This window comes from Silene latifolia, chromosome 9 (genome assembly GCF_048544455.1).
Source record: "Silene latifolia isolate original U9 population chromosome 9, ASM4854445v1, whole genome shotgun sequence".
Taxonomy (NCBI): domain Eukaryota; kingdom Viridiplantae; phylum Streptophyta; class Magnoliopsida; order Caryophyllales; family Caryophyllaceae; genus Silene; species Silene latifolia.
This window is the reverse complement of record NC_133534.1, coordinates 219,692,574-219,710,585: the sequence shown is the minus strand read 5'-3', so window position 1 is coordinate 219,710,585 and position 18,012 is coordinate 219,692,574. Positions and strand designations below refer to the sequence as shown.

Sequence of the window (18,012 nt, the reverse complement as noted above, 5' to 3'; positions counted from 1 at the left end):
CTATTGTCCATGAATATGCTTCAATGCTTCATGATCCGAATGTAACACAAATGGTTTAGGTCGCAAATAATGACCCCAATGATCGAATGCTCTCACAATTGCATAGAACTCCTTATCATAAGTCGAGTAATTCAATCGCGCACCACCCAACTTTTCACTAAAGTAAGCTACTGGCCGTTTATCTTGCACCAAAACAGCCCCAATCCCAACTCCACTCGCATCACACTCAACTTCGAATAATTTATCAAAATTAGGAAGTGTTAAAACAGGTGCAGAGCTTAGTTTAGATTTTACCTCTTCGAATGCCTTCTCTGCACTAGGAGTCCATACAAATTCACCCTTCTTCGTCAACTCGGTTATAGGCGCCATGATTGTACTGAAATTTTGGATAAACCTTCGATAAAATGAAGCCAAACCATGGAAACTACGAACCTCAGTTGTTAATTTAGGAACCGGCCATGCCTTGATTGCCTCCACCTTGGACGGATCCATGCTCACACCATTCTCACCAACAATATAACCTAGGAACACCACGCTTGACACCATGAACGTGCACTTCTCCATTTTGCCATATAGTTTCTGTTTTCGTAGCATTTTAAACACTTCACGGAGATGTTCAATATGTTCCTCCTTGCTCTTGCTATAAATAAGAATATCATCGAGATACACCACCACAAACTTGTTTAAGAACGGCCTCAACACTTCGTTCATCAATCTCATAAACGAACTAGGAGCATTGTAAAGACTAAATGGCATAACGAGCCACTCATACAACCCTTGCTTAGTCTTGAACGCTGTTTTCCATTCGTCACCTTCACGAATTCTCATTTGATGATAACCACTTCGTAAATCAAGCTTCGAAAATACTCGTGATCCACTCAACTCGTCTAACATATCATCCAACCTCGGCATAGAAAATCGATATTTTATTGTGATATTGTTAACGGCCCTACTATCAATACACATCCTCCAACTCCCATCTTTCTTTGGAACCAATAGAGCTGGTACGGCACAAGGACTCAAACTTTCTTGAACATAAACCCTATCAATTAATTCTTGTACTTGCCTTTGTAATTCTTCTGCTTCTTCGGGATTACAACGATAGGCTGGTTTATTTGGTAATTGAGCTCCTGGAATTAAGTCAATTTGATGTTCAATACCTCTTAAAGGAGGTAATCCAACCGGTAATTCTTCGGGAAATACATCGCAACACTCCTTTAATAGTCCTTGAACTTCACGGCTGCTCCCTTCACCATTGGCTTCTAATTCACGAACCATAAGAACATAGGCTTGTTCTCCACGAGCTAGAACCTCTTCAACCTCACGAGCTTTCATAAATAAGCTCCCCTTCTTTGATTTCAGCTCCTTGATTTTATTAGGTGATAAAGGCTTCAAATTGAATGTTGTTTTGCCCTTGGTCACGCTATATATGTTAGTTCTTCCATCATGTTCAACCTTTCGATCAAACTGCCATGGTCGTCCTAATAGAATATGGCACGCGCTCATAGGAATCACGTCGCACCAAATATCATCATTATAAGGTCCCAAGCTCAAAGAAACTAATGCTTGCTTCCTTACTTGTATTCCATTGTCCCCATTCAACCAATGCAATTTATATGGCTTATTATGATTCTTGGTTTGTAATTTCAGCTCATCAACTAACTCCTTTGACACAACATTGGTACATGATCCACTATCAATAATTAGATTGCAAATTTTAGAATGTACCTTGCAACGAGTGTGAAATATTTGCTCCCTTTGTTCAGCTTCAACCGGAGTTGTTTCCACATGAAGATTACGAATTACCAAACACTCCTCTTCACTCAATGGATCAACATCATAGGCGACACCTTCTTCTTCGTCCTCTTCAATATCAGACAGTTCTGTTGACTGTTCGGTTTGAACGAATGCTGGAACTATGTTGCGCAATTCTTGAGCGGTAAGTGCTCTCTTTTGTGGACATTCATTAGCTATGTGACCATAGCCTTGGCATTTAAAACAGCGTCTTAATGAGCTACCCTTAGGTTCCACGACACCCTTACCTTTGTCCTTTACTTCTTCTGTCACAACTTCCTTTTGCTTGCTCGTTGTTGGTTTAGAATAAGAACTCGAGCCAGAACTTGCTCCTTTCGAATAGGTATATGATTTCTTTGTTTTGTCTTGCTTTTCGAATTTTAGAGCCAAACGACACACATCATCAAACCCATTGTAAATCTGAACCTCAACTTTTGATGCAAGTGATGGTATTAGACCCTTGATGAATCTTGCAACTCTAAGCTCTTCCTTCTCTTCAAGATCACAAACAATCATCATCCTTTCCAATTCTTTAATGTACTCGGCCACGGACAGATTTTCTTGTGATAAAGATTGCAATTTTAGGTAATTTTCTTGCTCATAATCTCTTGGTAAGAATCTCCTCATAAGGTGCTTCTTAAGTTTCTCCCAAGTATCAATCTTGCTCTTCTTATCTCGCTTCCTCTGTTTTTTCAAGTTTTCATACCATAATGATGCATATTTAGTGAGTTTTAGAATAGCTACCTTGAATTGTTTATGCTCATCGTATTGCTTGTACTCGAAAACTCGTTCAGCTTTCCTAATCCAATCCAAAAACTTTTCGGGATCCAAATCTCCATTGAAATCAGGTATGTCAAGTTTTAGACCTCGATCATCATCGTTTTTGTTCTCCTTTTTGGACTTGGGAACCGCATCATCAGAATATGATCCACGAGACCTACTACGACTTGGACTTCGTTCTCTACCTCGTCCAATTGGAAGGTTCTTCATCATATACTTGGAATAAAACTCTTAGGACTCGAAAATGGACAGAAAACAAAGCTTAAAACCGTGACTTAGATCGAGTGAATTAGATATGAAATAAACCAAGCACAAAGCCAAGGTTTAAGACTAAGAGCTTGTTCAAGCACCTAGCAAAGAACTCACTCAACCCCTAGCACTAAGCATAGGAGGGTCTTCTAGCACAAAGCAAAGAATTTAAGAGGAAAAACTAGGTTTTCACTTGTATTAATGTTCATTCAAATCTGAAGTTTCTCAAGTGCCTAGCTTGGTTTATATAGACCAAGGCTTACAATCTTGACCCTTGATTACTAGTTGCATCTAAGGGCCACAAAATGAGCAGCTAAAAACCAAGAAAAACGGCAGCCAAGGCTATGACAATGCTGAAATGAAAAGGACATAAAGCAAAGAAAGTAAACTAATAGTCCAATCTTCCTTGTTTGTAGCTCAACTTCTTATTTATGATTATATGGACTGATTGGGGCTTGAGGAGAACCGTGTAAGACTCCATGCTGCAGCCAAAAAGTCCTTTGAGCTTTGTTGGAACAAAAGAAGAAAGATTGATAGCGACATTTAGCTCATTGTTCAAAACCGGGTCCCCTTGTACCATTGCAATGTTTCTTCAATTAAAATCTGAATGGCAGCCCTAGGAGATAAAAGATCCTACACAAAAACGTCCCAAACTCACCCAAGATAAGAATTAGGACGGTTGGAGCCATGACTTCTTAGACGGTTTTGGTGTTAGACCTCAAATTGTGACGAGGTCCAAAACCGGGTGAAATGTGGCCTTTCTCGGTTTGATTTGTTTCAATCTCCCCTTCTTGAAAAGGATTTGCCCTCAAATCCTCGAGCTTATCCTCCTCAATCTCTTCATAATAAGGACTTAGATCCCCAACATTGAAAGTTCCATGGACTCCATATTCTCCGGGAAGGTTTATCTTGTATGCATTGGACCCGAACTTCTCAAGTACTTCGAATGGACCATCAGCTCTAGGCATGAGCTTATTCTTCCTCTTTTCTGGAAATCTTTCCTTCCTCAAGTGTATCCAAACAAGATCTCCGGGTTCAAAGCTTTTGGTTCCCTTAACACCCTTGGATTTGGCCTTGTGAGTCTCATTAGCCTTCTCAATTTGCTTCTTGACTTGTTCATGGAGATGGAGCATTTGTTCAACCCTTTTCTTAGCATCATAATCAATGGTATTTCTTTTGATGGGTGCCAAATCAGTAGGCATCATAGGATTCACGCCATATACCACCTCAAATGGAGACTTGCCCGTGGTTGTGGAAGGGGCTCGGTTGAAGGCAAACTCGGCTTGAGCTAGTTTGAGGTCCCAATCTTTCAATGACCTTGCAACCGTGCACCTAAGGATCCTCCCCAAGGTCTTGTTGGTAACTTCCGATTGCCCATCAGTTTGAGGGTGATGGGAGGTGCTAAACAAGAGCCTTGTTTTGAGTAGCTTCCATAAGGTTCTCCAAAAATGACTCATGAACTTGGAATCCCTATCCGAGACAATGGACTTAGGAATACCATGTAGCTTGACCACTTCTTTGAAATAGAGCTCGGCCACACTAGTTGCATCTTCAGTTTTCTTGCAAGCAATGAAATGAGCCATTTTGCTAAATCTATCCATAACCACCATGATTGAATCCTTCCCTCTTTGAGTTCTTGGTAAAGCAACAATGAAATCCATGCTTATGTCTTCCCATGGTTGATTTGGAACCGGCAAAGGAGTGTAGGGGCCTGTTTGGAAGTAGGATTTTGATTGTTGACAAGGAGCACACCTCTTGATCACATCTTGGACATCCCCAAGCATCTTAGGCCAATAGAATTGCTCTTGGAGTATGTCATAGGTCTTTTGATTGCCAAAGTGTCCGGCAAGACCATTGGAGTGAACTTCCCTTATCAATAAGTTTCTATAAGGTCCCCTAGGCACACACAACTTGTTCCCAAAGAATAAGAACCCATTTTGAACCAAGTATTTGCTCTTGAGCTTGATTTGGCCAGATTGAAGGAGCTCCCATTCTCCTTTAAAATCCGGATCTTCCACATATAATTCTTTCATGTACTCAAACCCAAGGACCCTTTGCTCCATGAAACTCAACATAATGAACCTCCTTGACAATGCATCAGCCACTATGTTATCTTTCCCCTCTATGTACTTGCTTGAGAAGTTGAAGGATTGTAAGAACTCCACCCATTTAGCATGCCTATGATTGAGCTTGTGTTGACCATTAATGTATTTGAGAGCCTCATGATCAGAATGTAGGACGAATGGTCGTGGTTTCAAGTAGTGACTCCAATGGGTTAAGGCTCGAACAATAGCATAGAACTCCTTATCATAAGTTGAGTAGTTGAGTTTGGCACCACTCAATTTCTCACTAAAGTAAGCAATTGGCTTGTGCTCTTGAACAAGGACAGCCCCAATGCCAATGCCACTAGCATCACACTCAACTTCAAACAACTTATTGAAATTTGGCAAAGTAAGAATAGGAGACTCACAAAGCTTCTCTTTGATGATATTGAAGGATGATTCAGCCTTGTCTCCCCATTTGAACTCCCCTTTCTTCATACATTTGGTTATAGGAGCCATAAGTGTGCTAAAATCTTTGATGAACCTCCTATAGAATGATGCCAACCCATGGAAACTCCTTACATCCGTGATGTTCTTAGGTATAGGCCATGATTTGATTGCTTTAACCTTCTCTTGATCAACCAATATGCCTCGGTCAGAAATGATAAAGCCCAAGAATTGGACTTCATTTTGCATAAAAGAACACTTCTCTAGCTTGCCATACAACTTGTGCTCCCTAAGGGTTTCAAACAACACTTGCAAATGCTTGAGATGCTCTTCTTTGGAAGGACTATAAACCAAGATATCATCAAAGTAAACAACCACAAATCTGCCCAAGTAAGGTCTAAGTACCTCGGTCATGAGCCTCATGAAGGTACTTGGTGCATTAGAAAGACCAAAGGGCATCACAAGCCACTCATATAACCCATGCTTAGTTTTGAATGCCGTTTTCCATTCATCTCCTTCTTTGATTCTTACTTGGTGATAGCCTTGCCTTAAATCAATCTTTGAAAACAATTGAGCTCCACTAAGCTCATCCAAGATGTCATCAAGCCTAGGTATTGGGAACCTATACTTGATGGTAATGTTGTTGATAGCTCTACTATGCGTACACATCCTCCAAGACCCATCTTTCTTTGGCACTAAGAGGGCGGGACAAAGACACGGACTAAGGGACTCTCTCACAAAGCCTTTGCTCACAAGTTCTCCAATTTGTTGTTGTAATTCTTGAGTAGCTTTAGGATCACTTCTATAGGCAGCCTTGTTTGGTAATGTAGCTCCCGGAATGAAATCAATTTGATGTTCAATGCCCCTAAGAGGAGGCAAGCCACTTGGAAGCTCATTTGGGAACACGTCTTCATAGGATTGGAGGAGCTCTTGGACCTCCTTAGGAAGTGACACATTCTGCCCAAAAACCACATCTTTTGCAACAAGAGCATAGACATCTTCATCACCCTTTAACTCTTGGAGCATCTCGGCCTCATTGATCAATAATACCTCTTTTGAAGGCTCAAGCATGGATGGTGGTGTAGTATGCTTAAGGACGGGTGGAAGTGGTGTTAGAATGACCTTTCTTGAGCCAAACTTGAAGGTGTAAGTGTTGTCTCTCCCATGGTGTACCGAATCCCTATCAAACTCCCAAGGCCTCCCAAGAAGAAGATGACAAGCATCCATAGGTAGAACATCACAAAGGGCCTCATCCGAATAGTTCTTGCCAATGGAGAAGGTTACAAGGCATTGCTTATCCACTCTAACTTCTGCCCCCTTGTTAAGCCACCTTAATTTATAAGGACTAGGATGGTCTTGTGTGGGTAAAGATAGCTTTTCAATGAGAGTACTAGAGGCTACATTGGTACAACTCCCTCCATCAATGATAAGATTGCAAACTCTTCCCTTAATGGTGCACCTAGACCTAAAGATTTGTTGTCTTTGGTCCATTTCCAAGGGTTGGGGTTGGGTATGCATCACTCTCCAAGTAACCAAGCTAAGACCCGCATCCGGCATAACCACATCAGCCTCCTCATGGTCCGTCCCTCCCTCATCCTCATCACACACAAGGATCTCATCATCACCCCAATGAACCACTTCAAAGCTACTAAGGGCTCTCTTGGTTGGGCATTCTTTGGCAAAGTGACCATAACCTTGGCATTGGTAACATTTTTTGAGAGGCATGGTCTTTTTTGTGAGGTTTCGACTTGTTTTCCTTTGTCAAGTATGGGGTTTTGTTTTGAGAGGGTGGTTCATTAATTTTGAAACCGGTTGGGGGTTTAAAGGTGGCTGTTTTGGCGGATGGTTTGGTGGTTGTAGCCTTCCCTTTACCCAATTTCTCAACCCTCAAAGCCAAATTAACGGCTTCATCAAAGGACCATACTTGTTGCATTCTAACCCTATGAGCAATCTTAGTATCTAACCCTTCAACAAATCTAGCAATTTTCTGTTCGGGCTTCTCATTGAGTTCACATTGCAAAGTAAGTTGTTCAAAGTCTCTAAGATATGACTCAAGTGGTTGTTGGTCTTGTTTAAGTTGTGTGAGCTTAATGAAAATGTCTTGAGTGTACTCTTTAGGTATAAACTTCTCATTAAGCTTCTTTTTCAGTTTTAACCAAGACTTAATAGGTTCCTTACCATCCCTTCTTCTCTGATTTTTAAGTTCTCATACCAAAGGGAGGCATAGCCTTTGAGTTTCAAGATTGCAACTTTAAAAGCTTTGCTATCGGAATAACCTTTATACTCAAAGACTCTTTCAATGGTCCTAAACCAATCTAACAAATCCTCGGGGTTTAAACTACCATGAAAATCAGGAATCTCTACCTTTAAGTCTTTGTTGGGCTCTCCATGAAAGGCCTCGGCCATGGATTCCTCCGAATCAGAAAGCTCCTCTTCCTCACGGCCACCATGAGCTCGTCCTCTACCCATGAAGCCACGGCCTCTACCCCTGCCTCTAGGTGGTTGTCCTCCTCTTGGTGGTGGTGTTGGAATATTAGCCATGATAACATTGAGAGATTCTAGCAACAAATCACATTTTTCAGAAAGTTGAGTAACTTGTGTTTCAATTCCAGCAATCCTTTCTTCACTCATGGTTGTTTTTTGTGTTTTTAATGTGGTTAGGGTATAATGAACTCACAAAGAAAGGATTTTGTTGTTAACCAAAGCTCTGATAACCAATTTGGAATAAAACTCTTAGGACTCGAAAATGGACAGAAAACAAAGCTTAAAACCGTGACTCAAATGCTAAAGATCGAGTGAATTGGATATGAAATAAACCAAGCACAAAGCCAAGGTTTAAGACTAAGAGCTTGTTCAAGCACCTAGCAAAGAACTCACTCAACCCCTAGCACTAAGCATAGGAGGGTCTTCTAGCACAAAGCAAAGAATTTAAGAGGAAAAACTAGGTTTTCACTTGTATTAATGTTCATTCAAATCTGAAGTTTCTCAAGTGCCTAGCTTGGTTTATATAGACCAAGGCTTACAATCTTGACCCTTGATTACTAGTTGCATCTAAGGGCCACAAAATGAGCAGCTAAAAACCAAGAAAAACGGCAGCCAAGGCTATGACAATGCTGAAATGAAAAGGACATAAAGCAAAGAAAGTAAACTAATAGTCCAATCTTCCTTGTTTGTAGCTCAACTTCTTATTTATGATTATATGGACTGATTGGGGCTTGAGGAGAACCGTGTAAGACTCCATGCTGCAGCCAAAAAGTCATTTGAGCTTTGTTGGAACAAAAGAAGAAAGATTGATAGCGACATTTAGCTCATTGTTCAAAACCGGGTCCCCTTGTACCATTGCAATGTTTCTTCAATTAAAATCTGAATGGCAGCCCTAGGAGATAAAAGATCCTACACAAAAACGTCCCAAACTCACCCAAGATAAGAATTAGGACGGTTGGAGCCATGACTTCTTACACGGTTTTGGTGTTAGACCTCAAATTGTGACGAGGTCCAAAACCGGGTGAAATGTGGCCTTTCTCGGTTTGATTTGTTTCAATACTTTAGCTCGGCCATAGCTTGTTTCATCTCATCTAGCTGTTCTTGAAGTGTGCTTGAACCATCACCGGTTGTCTTGCTGGAATCGTCCTCTCCCGGCATCCTTACTTCCCAAGATTAACTTGTTAAGAAACAAATTAATAACCTTGCTCTGGTAACCAAATTGATGTAAAATCTGGTCGATTTTAAATATATGAACAATACGTTGGACTGTTCGGAATTTGTTGTAAAAAACGCAGCGGAATATTAAACTGTTTATTTGACTTTTATATGTTTTTGAACGGAAATTAAAAGATATGACGTGAATAAACTCTCCTCCCTCACAAGGAACTCGAACTCACACACGACTGGTTTTTGTGACTCTCACCTCGCAAGGATCAACCACACTCTAATCTCTCCCTCGCAAGAAAGAAATAAGACTCTCAAAGCTCGTAAGCAATAAGCAACAAGAAAACTTGTATTAATCTCTAAACTTGAATGAATAAAACTGAATACAAAAGACCCTATTTATACTATAAGGAAACCGACCTCCCTTCCCTAAACTTCCTTAAGTTGTCCTAAACTGATTAGGAAATCCGACCCATATTATGGCAAACTGCCTTATTACAATCTTTCTAAGATTAGGAAAGAAACTATAAGGAAATAACAATATTACCTTAAATTTATTGACTAGAATTAGGAAAGCAAAAATAAGGAAACTAATAATCTTAAACACCTCCATCAGCACCGACCTTGACCCTCCTTGGTTGGCGTGTTGACTTAGACGGACTCCAGCCCGTCACCTTGGCCTCTCCATGCTATCATATTCACGATAATTGAGCCCATTTTGAAACCCTCAGAAATGTGAGTTTCATTTTCATTTCTTCAAGTGCTCCTGCATCACTAATGAACAAGGACAAATGGTTCACACAACGAGTCACATGGACTAATCAACAAGTACAATTGTTTAACACAACGACTCACAAGGATAAATGGTTTACATAACGAGCCACAAGGACTAATGAACAAGGACAAATGGTTCACACAACGAGTCACATGGACTAAGGAACAAGTACAATTGTTTAACACAACGAGTCACAAGGGCTAATGAACAAGAACAAAGGGTTCACACAACGAGTCACATGGACTAATGAACAATTACAATTGTTTTAACACAACGAGTCACAAGGATTAATGAACAAGGATAAATGGTTTACACAACAAGTCACAAGGACTAATGAACAAGGACAAATGCTTCACACAACGAGTCACATGGACTAATGAACAAGTACAATTGTTTAACACAACGACTCACAAGGACTAATGAACAAGGATAAATGGTTCACACAACGAGTCACATGGACTAAGGAACAAGTACAATTGTTAGTACAATTTTTTTAACACAACGAATCACAAGCATTAATGAACAAGAACAAATAGTTTACACAAGGACTAATGAACAAGGACAAATGGTTCACACAACGAGTCACATGAACTATTGAACAAGTACACTTGTTTAACACAACGAGTCACAAGGACTAATGAACAAGGACAAATGGTTCACACAACGAGTCACATTTACTAAGAAAGAAGGACAAATGGTTCACACCAGTGGCGGATCTACTCTTAAGCTAGTGGGGTCCTTGGACACCCCAAACATAAAAAAAAAATATTAAGTGCTTTCACAGTTTTGAACTCAAAATAGAGGAGGACACCACAAATTGTGAGATAGGACCCCATAAAAAGTTGTGCTTGCTTATCTCACACTAATTATTCTAATCTTTTGTTTTTTCAATAAAAAAATAAGGGGACCACTTGCTAGCTAACAATAAACTAGCTGTAAACATTAGTAAATTATTAAAATATTATAGAATAAAAATTTTTAAAGCAAAAGTAATATAGTAGACAATTTTTTCATTTGTTTACACGAATCAAGAAGCAAAAGGGGGAAGATAACGCTAAGAATTACCAGGAGATGAAGATAGCAAATTGATATTTCTTGGAGCAATAATTTGGCGTTCCAATTTAATATTTTAGTATCAAAGTAAGTTTTAATTGTTCTACTCTTTTACTACTTAGTCGATTTTGCCTTTTTTAATTGTCTCCAATTCTCCATGAATCATTGATTAATTAACTATGTATCCAGTAGACCAGTATCCTGTTTTTGCTCTTTTTTTTTTTAGATTTCGATAAATAGTTATTTACGCCGTTATATTTTAGCATTATTCAATTAAATTATCAATTTTGTACTTGTTTCAATTCGTTTTGAGGGTTTTAAAACATTAATATAGAGTTATGTGATACCTAAATTATCATAAAGTTTTTCTGATAAATTGTTATAGAGAATTTGAAATATTTCTTAATTGAATCAGTTTAATGGACAAATTCATCACAAGAACTAATCGTCTGCCTCAACATCGAGAACAATTGGGAGGACAAAGTTGTGAGTTTAGTCCTAATGAGGAAGTAGATTGGAATAATCTTCCAACTGATCATGGGGAAAGAAAAAAACTTAATATCATCCCGGTATACAAAATGAAGTTAGGAGAAAATATATTCAAATGGGTCCTGTTCAACCAAAAAATCACAAATTCCCATTTAAGTTAATCGGAGGAAAATCTCGAAGATTTAGTGCCGAATGGTTTGATAAGCATGAAAATTGGCTAGAGTATAGTAAGAAAAAAGATGCTTTATTTTGCTTACCTTGTTACTTATTTAAGCCGGACTGTGTTAGAGGTGGAGACGCCTTTGTGGGAGAGGGTTTTTCTTACTGGAATAAGAAACAAAGGCTCAGTGAACATATTGGGGAAGTTAATAGTGCCCATAATCTTGCAGTGGAAAGATACGAATTTAAAAGATGAGAAAAATTCTATTCAAACTGTATTTCAAGAGTTCTCAGAGCAAGATAAAAAGGATTATAAGACTCGTTTGGAGGCCTCTGTTATTTGTTGTAGATATTTATTGCGTATGGGGTTACCTTTTCGTGGGCATAATGAATCGGAAGAATCAAATAATCGGGGAAATTATATCGAACTATTGAAAGTTGCAGGCTACTTAAGTAAAGACATAGAAAAGGTAATGTTAAAAAGTGTCTCCGGTAATTTGCAACTAATTGCTCTTAGTATCCAAAGAGAAATTGTTAATTGTGCAGCAAAGGAGACTCTTAAACTCATTTTTGAGGAACTTGGAGATGACTTGTTTGGTCTTTTGGTTGATGAATCTAGTGACGTTTCATATAAAGAACAAATGGCGATCATTCTGCATTATCTTAATAAACAAGGGATAGTTGTAGAAGTTTTATTGGAGTAGTCCATGTTAATAACACTTCTGCTTTATCACTAAAGTCGGCAATTGATTCATTCTTTGATGAGTTCAAACTAAGCATGTCTAGTATAAGAGGGCAAGGATATGACGGTGCGAGCAATATGCGAGGTGAGTTTGGCGGCTTAAAGACCTTGATACAAAGTGATAACTCGTCTGCATACTATACTCATTGTTTTGCTCACCAGTTACAACTCACCCTTGTAGCTACCGCGAAAGGTCATCTTGACGTGGTTTGGTTTTTTGATTTGGTTTCGGATGTGGTTAATGTCATTGGTTCTTCATGTAAACGAAGGGATGTGTTTAGAGAGTTAAGAGGTATATGAATTGCAGCTGCTATAAGCAACGGGGATATTGAAACAGGGAAGGGGTTAAACCAAGAGCGTGGAATTAAGAGGCCTGGCGACACAAGGTGGGGATCTCATTATAGATCGTTGGTTAACTTGCAAGAGAGCTTTCTTGACGTTATTGACGTGCTTGATTTTATATACAACGATGTTACCAACTCGTCTCATAAGAAGAATGCTCGTGGTTTAATGGCCTTCTTGCGTTCATTTGACTTCATTTTCATATTGCATTTGATGGTGGATGTTCTTGGAATCACAAATGGGTTATCAGTGGCTTTGCAGCGGGAAGACCAAAACATAGAGAATGCTATGCACTTGGTAAATGTTTGCAAACAAAGACTTCAGGCGATGAGGGAAGAGGATACTGAGTGGGACGATCTTTTAGAGAAAGTGCACCAATTTTGCTACAATTGTGATGTTGAAGTAGTTGATATAAATGATATTTATGTTTCCCCAGGAAGGCCAAAACGAAGAGCTGTGCAAAATACAAATCTACATCACTATCGGGTAGATGTTTTTTGTGCAGTGATTGACTTGCAACTTCAAGAGCTTAATGATCGATTCGATAAAGTAAACACAGAGTTACTACTTTGCATTGCTTGCTTGAGCCCTAAGGATAATTTTCATGTTTTTAATTTGTCAAAGTTACAGGAAATGGCAAGCTTTTATCCATACGATTTTGACGATGTCCTTGTGAGAGTACTCTCTAGTGAACTCAAAAACTACATTGTGGATGTTCGGTCTCACGCTGTATTAATAGGACTCAAAAGTCTTGGAGATTTGGCTCGGGTGATGGTAGAGACAAGAAAGAATGTTATATATCCAGATGTATTTTTGTTGCTAAAGCTAGCTTTAATTCTACCGGTTTCTACTGCTAGTGTGGAAAGAGCCTTCTCCGCTATGAAATAAGTCAAGACAAAGTTAAGAAATCGAATGTATGATGATTTTTTGAATGATTGCTTAGTAACGTATGTAGAAAGAGAAATATGTGAGTCTGTTTCTAATGATGATATTATATATCGTTTTCAAAATATGAAATCGCGTAGGGGATGCTTGGTTTAAATGTTTTATGTTTTTCAGTACTTGAATTCAGTTTGTTATCTAAGACCTTTTATTCATTGTTTTTTTTGAACTTATTTATTTACTTATTTACTTATTGTTATCTAATATAAAGGGACACCGGAAAAATTAATTCCTGGATCCGCCACTGGTTCACACAACGAGTCACATGAACTAATGAACAAGTACAATTGTTTAACACAATGAGTCACAAGGACTAATGAACAAGGACAAATGGTTCACACAACGAGTCACATGGACTAATGAACAAGTACAATTGTTTTAAAATAACGAGTCACAAGGACTAATGAACAAGGACAAATGGTTTACACAACGAGTCACAAGGACTAATGAACAAGGACAAATGGTTCACACAACGAGTCACATGGACTAATGAACAAGTACAATTGGTTTAACATAACGACTCACAAGGACTAATGAACAAGGACAAATGGTTCACACAACGAGTCACATGGACTAATGAACAAGTACAATTGCTTAACACAACGAGTCACAAGGACTAATGAACAAGGACAAATGGTTCACACAAGGAGTCACATGGACTAATGAAAAAGTACAATTGTTTAACACAACGAGTCACAAGGACTAATGAACAAGGACAAATGGTTCACACGAGTCACATGGACTAATGAACAAGGAAAATTGTTTTAACACAACGAGTAATATGCACTATTGAACAAGACAATTGTTTAACACAACGAGTCACAAGGACTAATGAACAAGGACAAATGGTTCACACAAGGAGTCACATGGACTAAGGAACAAGTACAATTGTTTAACGCAACGAGTCACAAGGGCTAATGAACAAGAACAAATGGTTCACACAACGAGTCACATGGACTAATGAATAAGTACAATTGTTTTAACACAACGAGTCACAAGGATTAATGAACAAGGATAAATGGTTTACACAACGAGTGACAAGGACTAATGAACAACGATAAATGGTTCACACAACGAGTCACATGGACTAATGAACAAGTACAATTGTTTAACACAACGACTCACAAGGACTAATGAACAAGGATAAATGGTTTACATAACGAGCCACAAGGACTAATGAACAAGGACAAATGATTCACACAACGAGTCACATGGACAAAGGAACAAGTACAATTGTTTAACACAACAAGTCACAAGGGCTAATGAACAAGAACAAAGGGTTCACACAACGAGTCACATGGACTAATGAACAAGTACAATTGTTTTAACACAACGAGTCACAAGGATTAATGAACAAGGATAAATGGTTTACACAACAAGTCACAAGGACTAATGAACAAGGACAAATGGTTCACACGAGTCACATGGACTAAGGAACAAGTACAATTGTTTAACACAACGAGTCACAAGGGCTAATGAACAAGAACAAAGGGTTCACACAACTTGTCACATGGACTAATGAACAAGTATAATTGTTTTAACACAACGAGTCACAAGGATTAATGAACAAGGATAAATGGTTTACACAACAAGTCACAAGGACTAATGAACAAGGACAAATGGTTCACACAACGAGTCACATGGACTAATGAACAAGTACAATTGTTTAACACAGCGACTCAAATGGACTAATGAACAAGGACAAATGGTTCACACAACGAGTCACATGGACTAAGGAACAAGTACAATTGTTAGTATAATTTTTTTAACACAACGAGTCACAAGCATTAATGAGCAAGAACAAATGGTTTACACAAGGACTAATGAAAAAAGACAAATGGTTCACACAACGAGTCACATGGACTAATGAACAAGTACAATTGTTTAACACAACGAGTCACAAGTGTTAGGTTCATATTCCTATTCTTTAGATATAGTGCATGCATAACATAAAGAATGATTTATAAGAAAACAATGTCCCTTACATTGTAAATTTCGGTTTATGGGCACAAGTAAGGTCTCCTACCTTCACTTGTTCTTGTGCTATGATGAGTAATAGGATGATCTTCTAAAGACTTCAAGTATAGAAGCCACTCCTCTTGATTGCACCCAAGATTATCCCTTATCCCCACTAAATAATATTTGCTAGATATTTGTTTAGTAGTTTACCTTAAAATTGATTACTAAACTCATATATTACACTAATTATATTAGTAATCTTTTATGAATAATTTGAATCAAAAATCTCATGTTTTGATGAAGAAGAAGATGAATATGTGAGAGTTTGCATGTAAAGCATCTTGTGAGAGAATGAATGGAAAAATATAAGAACAAAAATGTCCTCTCTCTACTCATGAGTTCCGGCCTCATGCTCTTATTCAGAGCATTTTGGTGGTATGTAAACACCAGGGGTTCACAATAAATCAGAGTTTAACGAGGTTTGCAGCATAAATGGGACACATTCATAAATTCTAATGAATGTAAAGAACTTCTAATTTGTGGTTAAAATAGCAAATAAACCTCACAAAGTCTAAAACTTGGTCACAAATAAGATGAGACTTAATGTGATACTGATAAAAGTTTTAAGATTAAACAAGGACTCTAGCTATGATAAATAGATTACTCAAGACATCCACAAATGAACTTGATACAGTTCAGAACAAGGATAAAAGAAATGTTTTTGTGATTGATTTTCTGGTTTGAATTGCAAACAAATAAAGGATATAATTGCTAATTTAATTCCCACAGTAAGCACAGGAAATTAGACTTGTAATTTGGGGGATTTAGCAATACTACCACAGTCTAAGCACAGGTAAGCATCAAACTAAAAGAACAGCAAAGAACAAACAATTCACAGTCTATGCACAGAATCGTTTATGCTCTACCAACAGGAGATTAATCAACATTCAAACAAGCACAGAATGTTATTAAGCCTGACTTTCAACTAATGCAATGCAAAAGTTAAGAAGATTTCAATTGGAGAAAAGTTTCTCTGGTTTTTCATTTAATCAAAGTCTGAATATCTAAGGGCTGACAAGGCCTTACGAAAGAAGTTAAAATCATAGCAAAAGTCTACTAATAAGGACGAATACAACTGATACAAACAGGCTGCTGAAAAGTTTAGAAAAAGCATAATAAAGCACTTTTGTTTCTTTCCTGAAATGGCAAGACAAATCAGGTCCCTTGAGGCTTGTGTTTGGCTTCCTTGATGCTTGTTTCCTGGCTTGATTAGGACTGCTATGAACCCTTAACAGTTTTCTTTAGAGACTAGGATCCAATTACATAAAAGGAAGGAGATTAGTTATTGATAGAACAAGAACAATGCTGCCAGTTTCTTCATAGCATTCTGGAATCAGGCCTTTCCTGCAGCATTGATAACTCTCTACTCAAGATGAATTAAAATGCCTCGAAGGTACCAAAAGAAAGCTAAAGGAGTTAGCTTTTATGTCCAAAAAGAATCATATAAGAATATGGTCTGGAACTTGAGATATCGAAGTTTGAGTAAGATCAGGTCAGAATGAGAGTTCTGTGGTTTTCCTGTGCAGCATCATCAATTTGAAAAATTCATATCTCCCAGCTCAATTTGGATAAAAATACACATGATAGCTCAAATGAAATCTAATGAAGTTAGCTTTCACCTCAAAAAAGAATTACTCAAAAAGAACGGCTAAATCTTGAGTTATGCAGGTTTGAGTGACAACAGGTCATTTCAGAAAACAGCATTGCATTCCTGCGTGACAGTCTTTGAAGCTTCATTCTGAGAAATATACACATTAACTTCTGTTGATTCCAACTCCATAGGAAAGTAGACTTCTTCAAGATTTTATCCATATAAAGAACATAAATTTTAAGCAAGTAGACCTCTAGATATGAGGAGTTGAATTCAGAACTGAAATTCTGAGACTGTTGGAGCATTTCAGGTTTCTTAAATCCATTTCTTGATCAAAATAAGGGCACCAAAGCTTGTTGTCCTTTGGCATCAACCCATGGTCATTCCTTGGCATTAAAAATGAGAGACCCCTAGGCCTTGCTCCTGCTGCAACCTCCCCTGGTTCAAAAGAATTTGACCTCAAATTCTGTTGGATAAAAGAGGAATTCTCTTTTATCACATATCCATTCATGCTTATTATTTGTAAGGGGATACAAATTTTCTGCATTCCCATGAAGTGGATTTGATTGACTCCTCCTGGATCAAACAACTTATAGAAATTTCCTTGCCTTAAGTAGGAAACAGGCTCATGTGCTGCATTCAGCTCAGTTTGGGGTTGGAACCAGTCATTTCCAACCCTAAGGTGTCCCTTCCCTCTGTTTGCTTTTCTTGAACACTGATCACAACCACAAGTATAACCCCCTGGGTCAAATGGCTTAAGAAAATGCCCTGGCCCTTCAAGAGATTTAATTCTAAGTTGAGATTGTTGGCCACCATTTATAGAATACTTGCATGCACACCCATCATCCTCAAGAATAGGATGGTGTATTGCTCTTCCTGGATTATTGATTTGAATTAGGTGGCTTGGCTTTGGAGTGTTGATGGACTGTTGCTGCTTCAC

General features: G+C 38.3%; 1 protein-coding gene and 1 pseudogene across 1 annotated transcript; one reads left to right on the top strand and one right to left on the bottom strand.

Annotated features, from left to right (window-relative positions):
• On the bottom strand, nucleotides 1-2,784 carry LOC141602245 (uncharacterized). The gene has a single exon (XM_074422549.1). The coding sequence runs from the start codon at nucleotides 2,782-2,784 to the stop codon at nucleotides 1-3; it is 2,784 nt and encodes a 927-aa protein (XP_074278650.1).
• Nucleotides 2,785-11,392: 8,608 nt separating this feature from the next.
• Nucleotides 11,393-13,561, top strand: LOC141602244 (uncharacterized; annotated as a pseudogene).
• The last annotated feature ends 4,451 nt before the right edge of the window (nucleotides 13,562-18,012 follow it).

What these genes read in the sequence shown, in the direction of transcription:
- LOC141602245 (XM_074422549.1), bottom strand. Translation starts at nt 2,784, where the DNA reads ATGAAGAACCTTCCAATTGGACGAGGTAGAGAACGAAGTCCAAGTCGT.